The 19,915-nt window shown below is 43.4% G+C and overlaps 1 protein-coding gene and 1 pseudogene across 22 annotated transcripts in view; one reads left to right on the top strand and one right to left on the bottom strand.

Annotated features, from left to right (window-relative positions):
• The window catches only part of FHOD3 (formin homology 2 domain containing 3), a 491,479-nt gene that overhangs the window by 68,937 nt on the left and 402,627 nt on the right, over positions 1 to 19,915 (top strand). For all 21 annotated transcript variants that reach the window (XM_079108491.1, XM_079108492.1, XM_079108488.1 and 18 more), the window contains exon 3: positions 866 to 930. In XM_079108491.1, the coding sequence (XP_078964617.1) occupies positions 866 to 930 (65 nt within the window). The remainder of the gene's footprint in view (positions 1 to 865; positions 931 to 19,915) is intronic.
• Positions 14,497 to 16,273, bottom strand: LOC306642778 (transcription factor A, mitochondrial-like; annotated as a pseudogene). The gene has a single exon. The product of its transcript is annotated as a transcription factor A, mitochondrial-like (transcript).

Here is a 19,915-nt window from a genome sequence, read left to right on the forward strand (position 1 = left end):
CAGTGCCAGGAAGCAGGGAGACATGGCCAGTCTCTTCCTGTGGGGAGAGATGAGGCTGGGACAGGGAATTCAGCTGCTGGGAGGCCCACATGCTGCTCACTGTGGCTGTTTCACCTCAGCCTCTTCCCCGTATCTCGAGGCTCAGGGTCCCTGTAATCCCAGGTGGTCAGGACTTGTGTTTTCTTCCATTCACATCCTACCTGCTGCTCTGTACTTTGATAGAGCTGGGTACTATGGAGGGTGGGCCCTGGTAGGAGTGGAATTGGGGAGGATCCTTCTTTTTCTCCCTGAGAAACAAAATGAGAAGAAAACAATGAGATGGGGAGTGGCGTCAATTGGCATAGCCCATCGTGATGGCCTGTATGTGGTCTTCAGCGGACTCTTGTCTTCCTGTAAGAGTACAGAGAAAAGCCATGGCAGCCGTGTGGATTGATGCCCGACAGAGCAGCTCTTTCTGATTGCCCTGTACTGTGTTCCTTTTCCTGTAACCATGTAAAAAAATGAAAGATAGCCAGGGAAATGATCAAGCAGATTGGGTCGTTATATTCCAGGAATTTCACTTCTCAGACCCAGATTTTAAAAATTTCCCAGCATGGTCAAGCATGACTCCGTGTGAACTCTGGATGGAATGAGTTGACAGGGCTTGGCAATAAAACAAATGTGCCAGTCCAACAAAGTTAGTCTGTTGTGCTTCCTTGAAGTCCTATAATGTCGCATGATTTCAGGACAGATTCTTGTTCAGTCTAGGACCCTGCTTATTGGAAATCTTCCAGGTGGCTGTATCAGAACCTTCAAGTTGATCGACAGCATTGGGGGTGACTTTGCTGACTCTGACACATTGTGTTTTGTCACCTGTCTCCCTTAGGCGGGGCAAGAAGCACAGCATCATCTTGAGGACGCAGCTGTCTGTGAGGGTTCATGCCTGCATCGGTGAGTGACATCTGCAGCTGGGCATATTTGCTGTCTACCCTCAGCGATCAAACACGGGCTGAGAACGTCACTGTTATGAACTATCATAATCATGTCATGTGCTTGGTCCAGGCCTATTGTGGGCTCTTAGAGTTTCAGTGAAGTCCATTCTAGCAATGATTTTTTTGAGTCTTGTTTCATGCTGGCTTCTTTTGCTCTTTGGATGTGACTGGAGCTTGGGTTTGACAGATTGCTAATGAGGTTCTTCCTGGCAGTGCTGGGAGAGAACAGGTTCTTCTTGGGTTGTTACCAGTGTGACCTCTAGTCTGTTGATGTGACCTTTAGGTGTTTCCTGGTGGATCTGTGAAACCCACTTGTGGGGAAGCAGATTGTGAGGTTCTGGGTTTGGTCAGGTGATTGGAAAACTTGGGTCAGCAAAGGGGCACAAGTGGACACAGAACAAAATGGTATTAATTGGGTGAATACACTTGAGGCTCAGAATGTCTTACATGAGGTCACCTGGGGACACCACAGGGGCCATTCCTGCAGCTATGGGTTTTGCTGAATTCATTGGTTTCCCTGCCTGTAAACACAGGTTCAATGGTGGAAAGCTGATTTCTTACATGAAATAGACAACCTCGTGTAAATGTTCTACAATGCTGTGGCCTGTGTCCTCCTGGTATTGGATGAAGTTGAAGCAAGGACATAATGTTCTTTAAAAAAAAAAAAAAAGAACTAAAATTGACTATGTATGGGAGTATTTAATATCTGTAATTTTTCTTTTAAGATATGTGGTGGTCTTCATTCAGGTCTCTAATTAAAAAATAAATCATTCTGTTGAGTCCCAGGCTGCACCTGGAGTGTGGTTTCATGGGTGGAGTGGAAGAAATGGTTTCTGGTAGTTCTTCCTCTCTGCTTTCTTGTTGCAGCGAAGTGGTGAGGTTGCAAGTATCTTGAGAACCTTGTTCTCACTCTGTAATCAAGAGTGATCAAGTAGGTGACTTATAACCCTCAGATTGGAAGGTCAGGGTGTTGGGAGGGTTTATAATGTTTTGGGAAATAAAGCCTGTAGGACCTGCAGCCAACATCAGCTGTTAAACTTTGTAGTTGCTGGTAGCACTGAGTGGTTGAATTATATTTAACCAGTGGCTTTTTAATTACCTGTTTATAATTATACATGTATCAATCGTGTCTCCCTTAAAAAAAGACCTGTAGCTTATCACTTTGGATAAACATCCCCCTACCCACATCCCAGATCTAGGACAAACCCAGGCACATCATATATGCTAAGCACTAATGAACTTAAACAATGACACATAGCTGACAGCCACTAGACATTTGGGACATGAGTATACATTGGCATTTTTTAGGGATAGGAAAACAGACTTTATAAAAATGGGCTTGACCAAACTCTGAATAGACTCCTTTTTTAAAAAAATTTTTTTTTCTTCTGCAGTATAAAATTATTTCAAGTACAGGAGTTTCTCCAAACAGCTTCCATGTTATTGACTCAGTGCATTAACTTCTATATTCTGAAGTGCTGTGTAATGGAGGAAAAACAGGCATCCTGTCCCATGGTGTGCTGAACACAGCAGCCAGCTGAGCCCACCCTTGTCCAGGGCACTCCTGCCTTCCTACCACAGGGGTTCAACTGATTGCTGAGTGTGTGCCCTCAAACCTCTTTGTCAATTGCACCCATTATTGGAATTACATAATTTAATGAAAAGGTCCCTCAATATTTTATAAACTGAGAAAATATGCATATACAAGTTAATACTTTGAAAATTCATTGTGGGTTATGACATTTATGAAAGGTGGGGAATGTAAGAAGTCTAGAAGGATTCTATTTTTGTCAAGTGTCTTCAGTTCTTGCTTGACTTGAAAGAAACTACGACAGGAAGTTGTAGACCATGTTTTTAGAGTGGTTCATGAAAGAAGGTCCTCATGCAAGTCCAGTGAGGAGCTTCTCACTCATAGAACCAGTTGTGCCTCTTCATAGGTAAATTGTGGCATTTGGTCCTTGTAGGGGTAAGTTAAAGTTTAAAAAGCATGTATGCATTGTTTTTAAAGAATTTTCTGCTTTGATCAGTTTTTACTATCAGTCACTTCAGGCTTCAGTATGCCAGATGAAAAGATTTGACTGTATAAATACTAACACCCAAGAAGGCAATCTTTCTTTTGTGTTAAAACCTTCTTTCTTGTTTCATTTTCTATTGGCATGATCTGGAATGGATTTATTATGATAGCACTAAATATCCTTTGGTTATGTATAGAAAATGGAATGTATGTGTCATGTTTATGAAGCACCTCCTCCCATTGTGACATATTCTTTCCCTTTCCAAGTGGCAACATCAGACAGGATTTCTTTGGTATAAAAAAGCCAAACAAAACCTCTATCTCCAATTGAAATTACAAAGGAAATTGCAACAAGGGAGGGGGAAAAATCCTTTCTCCCATTGGTTGAGTCCTTGTTTCCTTTCCACATTATTTTCCTTCTTAACCACGTAGGAGATAGGTGAATTACTGTAGGGACTGAACAGAGCAACTGCTGCTGTAGGACTAACATCACATCTAATACCACAGAGACCCTTCTTTTCTGGAAGGATCCAGCATCAGTTTTTGTCTTATGGGTCTAAAATACTATCAGGTAAATTTCCCCGAAGTACTGTTTTCCTCACCCTACATTCTCTTCCCCTTCATTCCTGTTTTCATTAAGTATAGGAATGTTTAGAATCCAGGATGGTGTGTTGACAAATTGGAGGTGACACGTCTTTGGAATTCTCCAGCACTAACTTTGGAACCCTGCATCCCTTGGGATGAGAGTGGAGTGGAGCTTCATAGTTAGCAACAAGAAAACCTCACTAAAAATGAAAGCCACGGGGGCTCTGCTTTGATGGTCACAGCCAGCAGCTGAGAAAGGTCTTTTTGATAGTGATGCAATTCTGATGCATTTGTCAGGAGGATGGAATGAGATTTTGGTACAGGCTTTGGTCCTTCATGATCTTCTCCACTGTAATTTTTCTTGCTACATTTTTAGTATGAACACTTGATGTAACATTATAGCAAAGAGTGCATGACTTGCCTTCTTAATATAGCTTCAGTCCACTAAGAAATAGAAGTATTGATAGTCCTCTCATGGACATTGATCTTACAGATATAAGTAAAATATCTGATAGACATGAGAAATCTGCTTTTTATGAGGTTAGTAGAGAAAATAGATTTTTGATCCCTGTCAGCGATCCTATTTAGATACCAAAAAATATTCTGATGGCTGTCTTGCCATGCAGAGGAAAGGAGCTCAAGAATCATGGGTGAGAGAATAGAATCTAGGATATAAAACAATATAAAAAAGGGTGAAATTGTTAGGATCCTAAAGTTAATGTGTTTTCTACTAGTGGACTTAGACAATTTTGCATTTTTTTGGCTCAAAATCTCTTATGCTCCATTTTTTTTTGAAGCCAACCCTGTCTTCTCATTAAGGAAATAAATCCTGTCAATTGATTCTCTGAGACTGAGAAAGCCTGTGCTTGTGTGTCCAGCAAAAGGGTAGAATTTGACTGAAGATTACAAGGACTCATTTGTACTTAACACTTGTAAAAGAACAGATGGGCACAGGGTCTTCAGAGGCATTTCTCCATAGTCGGTGGCAGTGAGGTCTGTCCATGGAGATGGGGTGGGAAGAAGCTGACAAGGTAGCTGAAGTAGGTAATCTCTACATGAGATTAGTTTCATTACTCAAAGGGTCAGGTTACAGGGATAAAGATAATTTTAACGGAAGAAAACATGAGAAAAGACTGCTTTGTCCATTGATGTGGAAAAGCAGTTGATTTCCAGTAACAGAAACATGAGTGAATGAGGCATCAGTATAATTTGCAAAGCATTTTCTCCTTGAAAGCCAAGTTACACAGCGGTTTGCTTTGCATTTTAGTACGGTTACAGCGAAGAGGTGAATTGCAAATAATGAAGCATTTCTTCAAAAGCAGGCTTCTAGTGTGAGAGTGGGGGGTTTCATTTCGTGTACCAGCCAGTTTAGGGAGGTGGCTCCGTGGGGCACAGTGTTGAGCAGGATCCTGAGGTTCCCTGAAGCCATAATGGGAAAGGATCCTGTAATACACTGGCTTTTATTGGTGGAGGTGGTGTGTGTGTGTGTGTGTGGTGGGACCAGGTGAAGTACAGGTCCTGTTCATGTCTGAACCCCCTGTAGTGACTGGAGTGTGGGGTCCTGGGCTTCTGGATCCAAAGCACGGGGAATGGTGCTGTGGTATCTGGCTCCCAACCCCACCCTGCTCTGGCCTTGCCTGCATCCCTTTCTCAGGCATGGCCTTTCTTAAGTCCGTAGTTCTGAGCTTGGTTCCCCCATCCTCTCCCTCTTCCCTGTGCTTTCTGACCAGGCTGGGTACCATTTCCCTTCCCTCTGAGGATCTTTCCATCTGTGCTCGGGTGAGTTTGAGTTAGTTTCTCATGAGGGGGAAAAGTTCTCCTGGCCCCCCCCAGGGAGGCACCCCTCCAGCTTCCTTTTCTGGCTCTACTCTAGGGTGGGTTGCAGGGGGGACACAGGGCTGTGGAGAATTAGTCAGATTTCATTATGTTCCTTCCTGCCTCTTGGCTCAGTGTCAGTTTGATGTTTCTGTTAGAACTAGAGGTTTCCTTTGGGAAGCAGCAAATTGCCTCTTTGACATTCTTGGGCCTGCAGCACCTAGGTGATGTTTCTGTTAGCTAATGAAGACGAGGTGCTACTGAGCACTGACTGCCGAGACACGAGCACTGTACAGTGACAAGTGATCTTGGACATCTGGTCCCTGAGGTGCTATAGGGTCCAGGTGGCTGCTGCTGATCTTCTGCTGTCCACTTAGAAGCCCTCCCCTATTCCACTGCATGACTGAGAAATGGAGTCAAGATGACTGTTCCCTTGTCACGAGACCCCTGACCCAGAGCCATTCTATCCTCTTGTCCCCGACCCCCAGATTCTGCTTTCTGTATATTCAGACCTTGGACTCAGACTTCTTGCTGACCCCATCCTGCTTTCCTGCATGAGGCTGCTTCTACTCCTCTGCCATCAATATCACAGCAGCCTTGGGGTGAGGGGGCTGCCTTCATGCCTTATCCTTGAACTTTGTGGTGACCAGGCTCACAGTGTCCAGCCATGCACATTCCTGGAGGGATCAGGTGCAGTGGGTTTCTATTTTTTGCTTCCTGGGACCCATTTTTCCCTCATTCCTCAAGAGGTGCTCATCCTTCTGCAGAGGCCCTGTATAACTGGTCTCCTCTGCAACAGGAGACTACAGGGTGTGTGTGTGTGTGTTTAAAAAAACCTCCCTTTTATTCCCCAAGAAGTTTGTGACCCAGTTTTGCCTGTGGTTCTGTTTTCTATGTAGAAGTAAGTTCCATGGATTAATCAGACAAGTACCTCCCATCATCTGTTTTCCGATTAATCTGTCACAGGTTCAGGTGGCAGATCCCACAAAAAGTTTGTTTCTAGAAGGCCCTTGGATCTGGACAGGAGGAGATTTCTAAAGTTGGTCTGTAAGCCCCTGTCCACTTTGGGTGGTCACCTTCCTAAGGTACCTTATCAGACTGTGACTGACAGATGAGCCCGATCCCCCAGGTCCATCCTCAAGCCCCAAGAGGGAGAAAAGGATATGAGAAGGATGCAAAACTCACTACCAGGCTTGTTAACCTACATTGGGGTTTAGTCTTGAAATGCTAGTGAATGTCCAGTTCTGTCCCACCTCTTTCTACAAATGCTGTGATCTTACGATTCAGAGGTCAGGAATGAGTTCCTGCCACAAATGGAAAGCACAACTCGAGAATGTAAAGCTTAGCTCTGGCATCTGCAGACATGTAGGTAAACAAATTCAGGGGATGAATAAAGACACACCTGTGGGAGAGGTAGCATGAGAACCTGCCAGATATGACCAGAAATTCAGGTCAGCTGAATCAAGAGGCATCTAGACTAGAAATATGGATGTGAACATGTGAATTGAAGGTCTCTTGTGGGAGCTTTGTTTCTTATTTGTGCTATACCCCTCTGCCCCGCTCCATTTTATTTAAATGACTTATGGTACCCTTAGGACTTTGTGATCTTTCATCTCTAAGGATCTTGAGATGTTGGATACTGGAGTTCAAACATTGTTTTAGAATCATTATCAGTGTGTTTGCACTGTTCTAGTAACTATTTACATCCTGGTCACTTAAAGAGGATCATGAAATATTGGCAAAAAATATTGATGGAGGATACAGTCATATTGGTGGGGGCACCTGCAGCAGGTGTTGTATGTGCCGGCAGTTAGACTACAACGTTGCTTTCCAGCAAAACCTTCAGTTTTAACCCCTTTTAGGGAAGATGCTGTACTTTTGAGTGATTCTAACTGTACTGTGTACAAATGCTTTCCTCCAGGCCCTTGCAGATCTGGCTGTTTGTGTGGTGCAGTGCAAGCTGTAGTGACAGTACTTTGTGCCCATGACTGTCCTCATGAAGGGACAACTTCATTTTTGTCACTGAACAGTCAATTTTGGGAAACAAATGGTTTGTCTTGCTGTCAAAAATTTTGATATTCAAAAAGTGGAAATTTAAAAGGATGATGAATACTTGCTAATGTCTTGATAAATGGAGGTGTTTTCAAGATTGACTCTGCATTAGTGTACTGTTCACATCTCCTGAGAGACCCAGGGAAAATGGATTCCTGGGGGATCTTGGGTCATATTGTCCCATTTTCTGTTGTATTAGAATGCTTGATGGAGTTGTTTTAATGTGTGTGTGTAAGACAGGTAAAACATACAACCAGTACAAGATTTAAAGGGGCAAAAGCACTGGAACATTTATTGCAAGTGCTGCCATCTCAAGTTCATGTACTGAAGTAAGAGGGACAGGATAGCCAAGGAGAAAACTTAAAAGGTTTGCCAATTGTTAGCATAGTTGAAGAACCCACAAAACAAATGCTGTCATTAATTGTGCCCAGAAGTAACACGGTTTATCTGTAATCTCAGTACTGGTTACAAGCATGTGGGCTGGAACAACCTGGACTTAGAGAAACCTTGACAAGGGATTGGGCCAGGACACACAGCTCATTCCCCAGTCACTTCTTACCCTTTACAACGTATCTACTTTAGATTCATTGGTCAACTTAAGAACACTCTTAATGAGGGACTGTGTCGCATGTATTTCAAAAGTTGCAAAAGGCTACAAAGATCATTAGTTTGAGAGGAGCTCTACCAACAAACTAGAAAAATTTTGATGGCTTACCTGATCACTGATTGACTCACATTTGCAGTTAGGTCCTTTCCTACCCAGTTTCATGGGCCCTCACTACCCCTCTGAGCCATGCAGGAGCTGGAAAGGGTAACCCACAAATGGTAAGGTGTTTTCTCAAAGTTTCACAGCTGAAAATATGGGGTACAGGTTGGTGTCTCTGATGGCTGTTGCCTGCACTGGCCTGATACTCTTGTGTTTAGGAAAATGGAACCCAGCTCCAGCCCTTCTCTAGATGTGAGATTGTAGAAGCTGTGGTGGCCCTTCCAGTCTGAGAAGCCTGAGCAGTGCTGCCAAAGCATCTAAATAAATGTCTTTTGAAACATTTTCTGTGTGTGAAGTTTGAGCAGGCTTCAAAGGATGGGGTTCCGGCTGAGCTCCAACACGGTTCACAGATTGCCTGAGGGGAAGGTAGGTTAGCTGAGAAAACTGGCCTTGACCCTTGGGGAGCTGACTCTGTGTTTAGAATGCTGCCTTTGGAACCAGGCTATAGAACATTGTAGAGAGAGGTGGGACTTCTTATCCTTTCCAGGCTTCTACCCTGACAGGACGCGCGTGCCTGTCAGGACTCATATTGGGAAATCCCAGGAAACTGAGACTCTTAACTGACTAGAACCTCACACGCTGGCCTCTGGCTTTAGGAGCTGCCCAAAAGGAACCAGGAGGGACAGGCTGGAGGCTGGGAGTCCTCTGTGCCCCTAACAGGTGCCTTTGTTCTTGTCTGAGAAGGTCTATGCGTTATGGATGCTGCGCCTGGTAGCAGCTTGCTCCTGTGTCCTTGAAGATGAACCGTTTGGTGCCCCATGTGGCAGAGAAGAGGACCCCTAATTGTTGATTGAGGAAAACATTAATAATCTTAAATTTAATTCCTTCAGAAGGACCGTATGATATTGTCTCAGGAAGAGGAATAAAAGACAACTGAAAAGCAAAAGCAAGCAGAGTGCAAACCTGTGAAAGTGAGTAGAATGTCACTTCCAGGCTGGCTTTTGGCCCTGCGGGTGGTGTGACAACCAGAAGCAGTGCTCTGGTGGGCTGCACATGTGCCGGGCAGAGCAGTGTGAGCGCGGGTACTGCCATGGCGGTGGGCCTTGGCCTGGCGCAGCTGGGAGCATGAAGCTGAGTCTGTGGTTGGAGTGCAAGCAGAGGTGGTCTAGATGATGATCTGAGGCAGGACTAGCTTTTGTGGCTTTCTATTCAAGCTGCCTGCTAATCATCTTTTGGGGAATGGGGTAGGATGCTATTGTCCCCGATTCTTCCTTGTGGTGAGCCAGGATGGCAGCAGGAGAATGCTTCATTGAGGACGGTTGTGTGAACTTTGTGTGTTCTTAGAGAGTGCTCCAGTGGCAGTGCTGGCTTGGGGACCTGGGAGGGGTGACCCCAAGGGTGACTGTTTCTGTTGGTGTGGGATGACTTTGGAGAGTCTTTCTAGCCTTCCTGTACCCTTTTCTTTGGTAAACTTCCTCCTGAGTGGGGCTTGTCACCTAGGAATGGATGAATGGAAGGAGCACAGGGACTTAGGTATGAGGATTTTGTCTGAAAGCAATCTGAATCATGATGTTCTGCCTGCCATGAAGGCCTGCGGCCAGGGGATTTGAGTCTTGTGCTCTACCTGAGTCATGACCAGGGCCACCATTATTGAGTACCTGCTATGTACAAGGAGTTCAATAGGTTAGTCCATTTATGCTCCTGATGCACATTATTATTGTTTTGTAGAAGGGGAGAGAAATTCAGAGGTTTGGTAGCTCACCCAGGGACACAGGCCCAGCAGCAGAGCTGGAATTAAAACCTACATCTAACTTCTCAATAGAAAAGAATGGTTTTGTTATAATAGGTAGTTTACTTTTTTTAAAATTGTCTTTTTATGAAGTCAGAGAAATTTCCACTGAGTACTTCTATCTTTCCTACAGACACCAAGCAAAGCTCTTGGTAGATGTCATCTCACTTAATCTAGACAATAATCTCTGGGAATTTCTATCCTGACCTCATAGATGGGAAAACTGAGGCACTCATGGTACAACTGCTTGGCCAAGGTCCCTCAGGGCAGAGCTGAGATTTGGAGTCTGGTCTGCTTGATGCAGGGTGTTGTGCTCAACCTCTCTGCTGTTGCCTCTGTCCTTGACTGGGAACTTAATGTGGCAATGTCATCTGGCTGTGAGACCTTCACTAGTGCCATTATGGACCAATGAGAGAATACAGGCTCCAGCACCAGACCCTGAGAAGCTGTGTGACCTTATCCATGTGATGTCACTTACCAAAAGAAGATAATATTTCCTTTCAGAATAGTCATGAGAATTAAAAAATTTATTAGTGCTGGATCCAGTAAAGCACTTGTATTTGGGGTTGATTTGTGAGCAAAAAGAATGGGAAAAAGAGGGTAGTGTGTGCTTTAAAATCAGATGAACTGGAGTGTGAATCCTAGCCTGTCTCTGTGTGACTGGGTAAGCTACCCCGTAGGCCTGTCGGCCACTTAGGTGGGGCAAGGGGACCTCGTGCCTTGTTCTGGTGGTGATGGAATCCTCAAGGAGATGACATGAGCACAGGCCAAAGCATAATGCCCTGCACATGCCAATCCCTGGGCAAATGGTGGAAGATAGTATCACAAAAAAGTCTCATGTCTTGTTGCTTTACAGGATATTGGAACAAAATTTAAATGTGGTTATGGAGTAGCTTTCACAGGAAGGAGTCTTTAGAGGCTCTATTCCTAGAGGCAGAACTGACTTGCATGAAATACCTGTCTTCTAACTCTCGAGGGGTCCCATTATCCTTATTCAGAACTGGATCTCTGAATTGTATTGAATGTTAAACTGGGGCAAGAAATCTTGGAACTCTTAAAGATGAACCCAAGTAGTGCCCAGTTAACGTGTTTAAAGTAAGTTTTAGCTGCTACCTTTTTCTGAGAGGTAGACCGATTTGAAGACTGTGGGTCAACAAACCTCCATTACAATTTTATTTTTTCTCCAAAATGGAATTGGTCAACCCAAGGCCTGAGGATACCAGGGTTCCTGACTAGTACTGGCACTGGGGTCAAATGTTGTGAATCTCTTCAATTATTCCACTTCTGGTATTTAGAATTCTCTAGTTTGGACAAGTATGGAAAAGTTGGAATGTTTCCTGGAAAAAACTCATATCTTTGAAACAAGCATGTTTTATAAATAATAAGCAGATGGTCCCTTCTGTGTACTCTTAGATTGTGCTCTCCTTAAGGACACAAAGAAGGATTGGAATGGAAAGGTGCTCCCAAGTACACACTCGGGCATTAAAACAATAGCTGAATGTGTGAAAAGGAAGAAATGCCATGATGCTAAGTGCCAGTTATGGTATAGTCATCAAGTTAAAAAGTTATCTAAGCACACAAAAACAGCACAAACATAATGTATGAGTTGACATTTACAAAACATTTGAATACATAGGCTATTCAAGTAGCATGTACAATACAATGTTTTTCATTCAGTAAATACTCTAGTAATGACAATTTTTTTTTTAAATCACACATCTAATGGTAAATTTATCTGCTGACTATCTGGAGAGTTTTTTTTTTTTTTTTTTTTGGATGACTTTGGACTGGGATTTCTAAAAGCTGTCCCAGGAGTTCATGTGAGGCTCTTCCTGTCTTATCTCCCTGCATAGATTGGTTCCTCCTAGTACCCTGGACATGGGGTGTGGGTGCTGGGGTTGGTGAGGGTGATGCTGGTGGCTGAGAACAGGGTGGCCAGAGATTGACTCAGAGGCCACTGGGAAGCAATAGAGAGTGCCACAGAGCACTTTGCACTTTGTCAGAAAGCCATAAAAACAATTACCATCCCATTAGGAACTTGGAAAAGAAGCTCCACAGATCTGTCCTGGTGAGGAATTCCTAGGCCTGTATGAGTCACTCTCGTTGATGTGCATTTTCTTTGATGAAAGATAGTGGAATCTTGAGATCAAGGTAGGCATTGACTGAGACGCTTTCAGAATGCCTGGAGCAGCGCATGCCAGGCTTGTGGAGGGCACTGCCAATATGTGCGGGCATCAGGATAGGGATCCTTGGTTGCAGCCTGGCGTTGGGGGTGCAGGTGCAGCCCTTCCTCCCCTTGGCTGTTCTCCAGCCTTTGTGAGTCGTCTTTGAGGCTTCATCTTTGTCAGGAGCAGGGGCTCCATGCTGTGGTATCTGGCACAGTGGGTATTGGTGAATGAGGTGTTCTGAACAAAGTAGGCCATTAATGGGGCAGGCAAGAGACCACTGACCTGGGCCTTGTGGGAAGGACTTTTGGTGTCACTTCCAAATGAGGCTGTGACTAGAATCTAAGATTAAATCTTTAAAGTATGCCAGTTTTTTTTTTTTTTTTTTTCTTTAATAACCTTTCTTTGGAAGTCTTCATTTTTTGTTATTGGTATAGGAAACAAAACCCCAAAACAACCCCAAATGACAAATGCCCTGGATCATGGCCTGGGTTAGGGGGTCAGGCCCTGCCCAGGCCTGAGGGTCTAGACTGTAGTGGAGAGTGTTGGCTCTCCTGCAGGGTGTCCTGCTTGAGGGGAGTTGGTGGTCAAGGGAGGAAGAACAGGATTGCAGTTCTGGAACCAGCATGTCTAGCAGCTGAATATGGGGTATGGCACTTTGACCGACAATGAGGACCCTCATGTTTTCCTTACAAGCTGACAAAACAATTGGTGAGCTGACAAGGTATGTCTGGTCAAGAATCTGGCCTCTAGTAGGCCTGCAGGATTTTCATTATTGGGAGTTTCCTTGCTGTTACTGTCAGATGGTATGAGCCTGAAAACACCACTATCTTGAAGCTATGTGAAAAATCTCCAGATTTCTATCTGAAATCAAGATTCAGTGTCCATTGGGTGCAACCACTCTGCAAAGGACTATAAAGAAGTACACAGGCTTATGAGTAAATGAGGTACAGGTGGGCATCCTAGCCCTAACTAAAGGCTGTGTGCTTGGAGTTTCCAGCTCTCACCTGAGTTCTGGATCTGTCATTGATGTGACTGTTGTCTACTGGATACCTGTACTTCATTTCAACATCCAACTCTGGCTTCCCCTTGTTGGCAGGGCATGGGCCCACTGGTCCTGTGTCCCCAGTGCTTATAGCACCATTCACTGACCTCTTGTTCTTCCATTACTGCGTTGTGATGTGTCTACCCCTGATTCCCAGTGAGACTTAAGGGCAAGGATGGAGGCACTTCTTTCTTGGGCACAGGTAAAGGGAACTTGACAGAACAAGGAGTCTGGGGTTTCTAGAAGCCAATGGTGGAACTACCCTAAGCCCCAACTTCCCCAACTGAATTTTAGAGAAATAGTTTATTTAAAATTGGAGAATTTTTTTCTACTGGGGATTGAACCCAGGAGCACTTAACCACTGATCCATATCCCCATATCCCCAGCCCTTTTTATTTGGAGACAGGGAGGGCCCTAAAAGTTGCTTAGGACCTCACTAAGTTGCTGAGGTGGTTTTGAATTTGCAATCCTTGTGCCTCAGTCTCCTGAGCTGCTGGGATTACAGGTGTGCACCACCACATCTGGCAAAGTGAGAGAACTTTTTTTTTAACTTTTAAGGTACATTTTATTCATCCATAGCAAATAATTTGAGACTCTTATTTCACATAACATGAATCTTTTTCATTATACTGCAACATAATTTGAGACTGAAGATTACTTTCCTTGCTAACAGTGAGGAACAATTATTTACCTTATATAGCTTATGTAGCTTTTTCTCTTGAGTGCTGATTCTAAAACAAGAACATCCGAAGCAGCTAAAAAAAAAAAAAAAACTATCCTAACATTACAATACATAAGAACCTTAGTCACTCTGGACTATGCTATGAAACATGAGTTGGCAAATTGTATCCATAAAGGGTCAGATAGTACGTATTTTAGGGTTTCCAGGTTAGTCTCGGTAGCAGCCAGTAAACTTCATCATGATAGCACAAAAGCAGTCATACATGATAAGCAGAATGAACATGACTTAGTTCATGACTTAGTTTCATGTCCAATGAAACTAAGTACACTAAATTTCATGTTCATTTTCACATTCATAGTCTTTTTTAAAATCATTTAAAATATAAATAAAATTCTTAATTCACAGGCCATGAAAAGTAGACAGAGGACTAGATTTGACCCATATACCGTAGTTTGCTGTCTTTTATGAAGACCTTTATATGTTATGCAAAATGCTTCAAATTCCTGATGGAGATTTGCATGTTTTAGATTTCTCATTTAAAAATTTACCATATTTGTGTGTGTGTGTGTGTGTGAATAAATATACTAACTTAAAAGAGAAATAATAATTCAGAAAAAATAAAATTCCCTCAAGAAAAATGTTCCATTTACAAATGCATAATTCACAAAAGTATAAAATGAAAAATTAGAATTTTTATTCTATGCAATATAAAATAATATGCATAGATTTCATACATAATTTCTTAGTTTTTACTTTAGTTAAAAGAAAGACAATGAGAAAAAGGTTTATAAATCTCAGTCCCTTTTATAAAAAGTTACTATTGAAACCAACTGTTACATACATGTACAACCATCAACTCTGAATAAAATATGAATTATACCCAAGGAATAGAAATGTACCTAGATGAGCTCTGGCTGCTTTTTTAAAAATGCATAATAACATCATAGAACACTGTCATTTATAATATGTCACAAATTTGAAAAGAAACTCCTGCTTCCATAAGGAAACAATTCTCTTTCCATAATTGTCTTCCAATATAAAAAAACTTCACAGACTGGTTTACCTTTATCAAAGGTAAAATGATTCACTGCTCCATTTGTATGGATTATCTTGATCCTCAGTAGTTCTTAAACACAAAATAAAATTTTGCATGAACTTTCAACTGTTTAGGTTGTCAAAATACTAATACAAAATGTATTCAACTAGCAGAAGTTCATGGGCTAAAGAAAAAGGAATTGAATATAAAATGTTCACCAACTTTATCCTTTCTAATTTTACACAGCTTCAGGTTACTGAGACCTAATTGGTTTGTTGTGCCCAATCATCATGAACACAGCTCCATCTTTTATCTTAACACTCCTCCTCAATGCCATCTTTTTTTTTGGCTCTTCATTTTGCCACATATAAGATCACTTCATCCAACTTCAATCATTTGTTCTTCCCAAGATTTCATTTCATTATCATAACGGATTTTATCATCGTTAGCAAATTGAATATATACTTTCTTTTGAGAACTAGACAGATTTTTCCAAGTTTCATTCACAGATTTCATCTTTGCCTGCGATGAACCATCCTTAATTTCTTGGAAGGTTTCAGATACAAAAATGTTATAAGCTGAGTGAGGTCTTTTTGACTTTCCAAGCATTGTTAACTCTCTTTTTTTTAATTAAAGCTTTCTTTCTTAAACATTTTTGCATGATTTCTTTTTCCAAAGATATCATTTGACTTGGAGTTAGCTGTTTCTGAATTCTGTTTATCTCTTCTTTGTATGCCTGCCAGTCTGCCTTATAAGCATCTTCATATTTTTTTCTGTGACTCAGGAAGTTCCCTCCATAGCTCCGCAATTCTTCTAATTAGTTCTGATACTTTCAGATCTGAAGGGTGAGCGCAGATGATTTCCACAGCTGGAGCACAGCTCTACTTCAGACTTTCCCAAGTCCCTCAGCATGCCCCACACTCCCTGGAGGAGCACCATGGCAGCGGTGATGGCTGACAAGGCAGTGGCCGGGCCCAAATCCCCCAGGACCCTCCTTGCAAACAGTAATGGCCTCAACGATGACCTGAGAGAACTTTTAATGGAAATTTTAGTGTATTATATAAAAGGGCAGAATATGTTCTTGGAACTGTAGCTTAGCCCCATGGGAAGGCCCTAGAAGTCAGTTGGGGAAAGTTCCCTGTTCTTCAAGTACTTTTCTTTTGCCCTCCTTACCTTGCTGGAGGTCAGAACACTCAAAGATTGAAAATTCACCCACCACACCGCTCTTGTGTTTATTATCCTCTAGATTCTATCACTGGTAGTGTCAGTTTCTGAAGAATGTGCAGGATTCTGTGTGGTGTCTGTTGTTGTTAGCGTTTCTGCTGCTGTGTCTGAATGACAGAACAATTTTAGAGGAGGAAAAGTTTATTTTGGGGGGTGCTTATGGTTTCAGAGCTCTCAGTTCATAGATAGCCAGCTCCATTCCTTGGGGCCTGAGGTGAGGCAGAACATCATGGCTGTAGAGTGTCACAGAGGGAAGTAACTCATGTGATCAGGAAGCAAGAGACTCCACTGGTCAGATAAAAAATATATACCCCAAAGGCATGCCCCTGTGACCCACTTTCTCTAGCCGCACTCTGCCCACCTTTAGTTATCATTCAGTCCTGTCGGGATTAATTCACTGATTGGGTTAAGGCTCTCATAACCTGATCATTTCTCTTCTAAACCTTTTTGCATTTTCACAAACGAGCTTTTGGGGGACATATCACATCCAAACTGTGAGTGTCAGAATGAGAGTTTTATTGATAATAAATAGATCTGTAGTTCATTGTTATCCACAGAGCTGTGTGTGGACTTTGGCCTCTGACAGTCCTATGTACTTCCCTTCTCCTTGCTTCTCAGTGGACTTACACAGTTACTATTCTTTCCTGGAGCATTAGTAGGGTGTTTTTTTTTTTTTTTAAAGAATGAGCTTTCTCTACATGTAGACCCTAAGATGATGTGGCATGGACCTTCATTTTTCCTCTGCTGAGGATTCATCTCTATTTGCAGAGAGAACAGGGAATTCCCCTCAGCCCCTCAGGGAGACACTGGTGGCTTTCCAGCACTTCCCCTTCATTCCTTCCTCAGGAAAAAGGGTGCATTTGAAAGGCAGTGAGCAGGTGAAGCCCAGTGCCTCCCTCTTCAGTGAGTGTTCTATTCTGAGGACCCTGAATGGCTTTGCTCAGGGAAGGGCGACAGCCTGTCTGGAAGCTCTTTGACTGAAGAAACTGGGAAGGCTTCTTCTGCCTGCCCATTCACTCATGTCCGAGTTTGGGAAGGAAAGAGCAGAGTTACCTGTGGATCCCAGAATCCCCATAGAAAGACTCCCTGCAGGATATGTGGAGGAGTTGGATGTGGTATTTTAGTTCTAGCCCTGCTCCTGCAGGTCTTGCCGTCTCGATGGATGAGCTGTGTCCATGTGTGTGTGCAGTCACAAGGGCAGCGATTCCTGCTTTCCTTCCTCTGGCTTGGAGAAGCATGCCTGTGCCAAGCTGAGTGGAAACTGGAGGGTATCCTGAGTTTGTTCTTTTTAAGGCCAGAGTGTGTGAGGTCAAAGATAAGGAGTGAGCCTAAAATAAAATGTGACACCATGCAGGGTGTGCAGCTGGAGGCCCACTTGGTGCTCGTCGTTCTGGTGAAGACTGCCCCTGCTGGGTTCCTGCCCTGGCACACACACTGGTCATTGCTGCAAGAGTATATTGCAACAAACACGTTTTAAGAAAGCTCCCTACCTGTGTGAGTGATCTAGCAGGGGACCTGTGCTTACCATATGATGGTGACTGTGTTACATCTGGTGAGACACTTTGCTCCCTGCAGCATTTGGAGGGAATGTAGGAAGTTGTTAGGCTACTGAACAGTTCAGGGCAGGGCCAGGAATTAGAGATTATTTTTCCAAGGGTTGGCCTAATCCTAGACAAGTACCAAGTCCCTGGGTTTGCAGGGATGTTGGCGGGTCCCTGGAGTCCAGGTGGGTCCCTCACCCAGGTTGAGTTGCCTGGTCCATGGGAGCTTTTTCATAATCATAGGAGGGCCCCACAGGGGGATGCCGTGGACAATGGAAAATCCAGGGAATTAGAGCTTGGGCAAATTTGAGGCCACAGGGGGATGGCATGACCTGGATCTTAGCAGAGTCCTTGGAAACCAGGGCTTTGAAGCCAGATATGCCCATGTTGAATCCTGATTCTTTCTCTTGGCATAGGTCACTTAATCTCCCAGTCCTCAGGTGACTATTTCAAAGTGAGTGGTTGGTCATTGTGCACACCTCGAGAGTGGGTTTGGAGTCCTGGGTAAGATGACATACCTCCTGTTCTGCTAATGACTTTCCAAACAAGCTACATGGCCTATGACTTTTTGTCTATTCTTTCCCCTTTGTTGACTCTTCATATTTTTGGGTTCTGCTCAAAGATCCCAGCATACCACAGGGAAAATAGCCTGAGGTCTTCCATGCCCCCCACAGATGAGATGGGTCATGTGAAGCACTTGTCATAGCTCCTGGATATGGTAGGCCATGTTACATCAGTTCTTCATCCCTGTGATCAAAATACCTGTTACAAACAACTTAGACTAGGAAGTATTCATTTTGGCTTATGGCTGCACAGGTTTCAGTCCATGGTTGATTGGTTCCATTGCTTTGGGCCTGAGGTGATGAAGAATATCATGGTGGATGGGTACAGCAGAGAAAAACTGCTCTCCTCATGGCAACCAGGAAGCAGTGAAAGGGGAAAGAGCCAGGGACAAGATGTTGTCCTCAGAGCATGCCCCCTGGTGACCTACTTCCAAACATGCCCTAGCTGCCTACAGTTTACCACCACCTCCAGTAGTTAGTTACCAATGGGTTAATCCACTGATGAAGTCAACCCTCATGATCTGATCACTTCGCCAAAGTCCTACCTCTGGACCTAGCCTCCAACACGTGAGCTTTTGGGGGGCATCCCAGCTCCAATTCATAACAAGGACTCACTGCATATGAGCTCTGGTTGTCATGTCTGGTGCTTGTCCCTGAACTTTGGAGTTAGTCTGTCTGGTTCATAGTCTGGCTCCATCATTTACAGGCTCTGTGAACTTGCTCAAGTTGCTTCTGTCTCCACTTCACCTGTAAAATGAGACAGTTGTTGGGGGATTAAATGAATGAGTCTACATCAGGTACTTAGAACAGCGCCTGGCACAAAGTGGACATGCTGTATCTGGTAGCTATTCTTGGCTTCGGTACAACAATGCACAGCACATGTGTGTCTTAATATATCTATGTGAATAATAAGAGGAACTGTATTTGGGATCCTAGGGAGAGCTGAACTGAAATATCAGACCATGGAGTCATCCTCCCTGAAGTGCTGAGAAAATGTAGAACTGAATACGGTCTGCTAAAAATGCTGCTCTGAGCAGTAGACAAAGTGAAACCTGGTCCCACACTCCCAGCTCCTGATCCCCAAGCTGCTGTCCCTTCTTTCACCTATTTACTAAGGGTACAGCAAGATAAAGCTTGACTGGGACCAAGTAGGGTGTGTATCTTGATTCCCTTTGTCTGGCCTTGCCTGGGTTTTGTGCTCCGGCAACTAATTTATACCTTACCATGGAGCAGATTCTTTTTCCTTTGGCTGCTGTAATGGCAGATGGGAAGGGCGGTTTTAATGAATTACTGTTTTCTTTTGGAGATTAAGCTTTCATTATAAATATAATTGCTGAAACACAGCCTTCTGGTAGTTACATATCATTTGCCAATTAGGATAATGGTCTCAAAAAGTCCCTTGGAAAGTGACATGGACCAAGTTAAGCCTGTAACTAAGCTTGGGTGCTGGCGAATGAAGTGCTTTGCCAACTGGAAGCAACATGTACCAAGTCTGCCCACAATAAGCTTGTGCTAAGAGGTCTGAAAATATTCATGACCTTTGAGAAAGAGATTAAAATTAGTAGGCAGAAATGCTGCAGCCAGCTCCAGAAGTTTGTGATGTGGTCATTCCAGAGCGTCTGCCATGACTGCCGCGTGCTTCTGGGCCTGTTGTGGGGCAGAAGGCTGCACAGCTTAATGTCAGAATTCAATAATTTAATGTAATGTCAAAAGTATTTATGACAAAT

Source organism: Sciurus vulgaris, assembly GCF_902686455.1.
Source record: "Sciurus vulgaris genome assembly, chromosome: 13".
Taxonomy (NCBI): domain Eukaryota; kingdom Metazoa; phylum Chordata; class Mammalia; order Rodentia; family Sciuridae; genus Sciurus; species Sciurus vulgaris.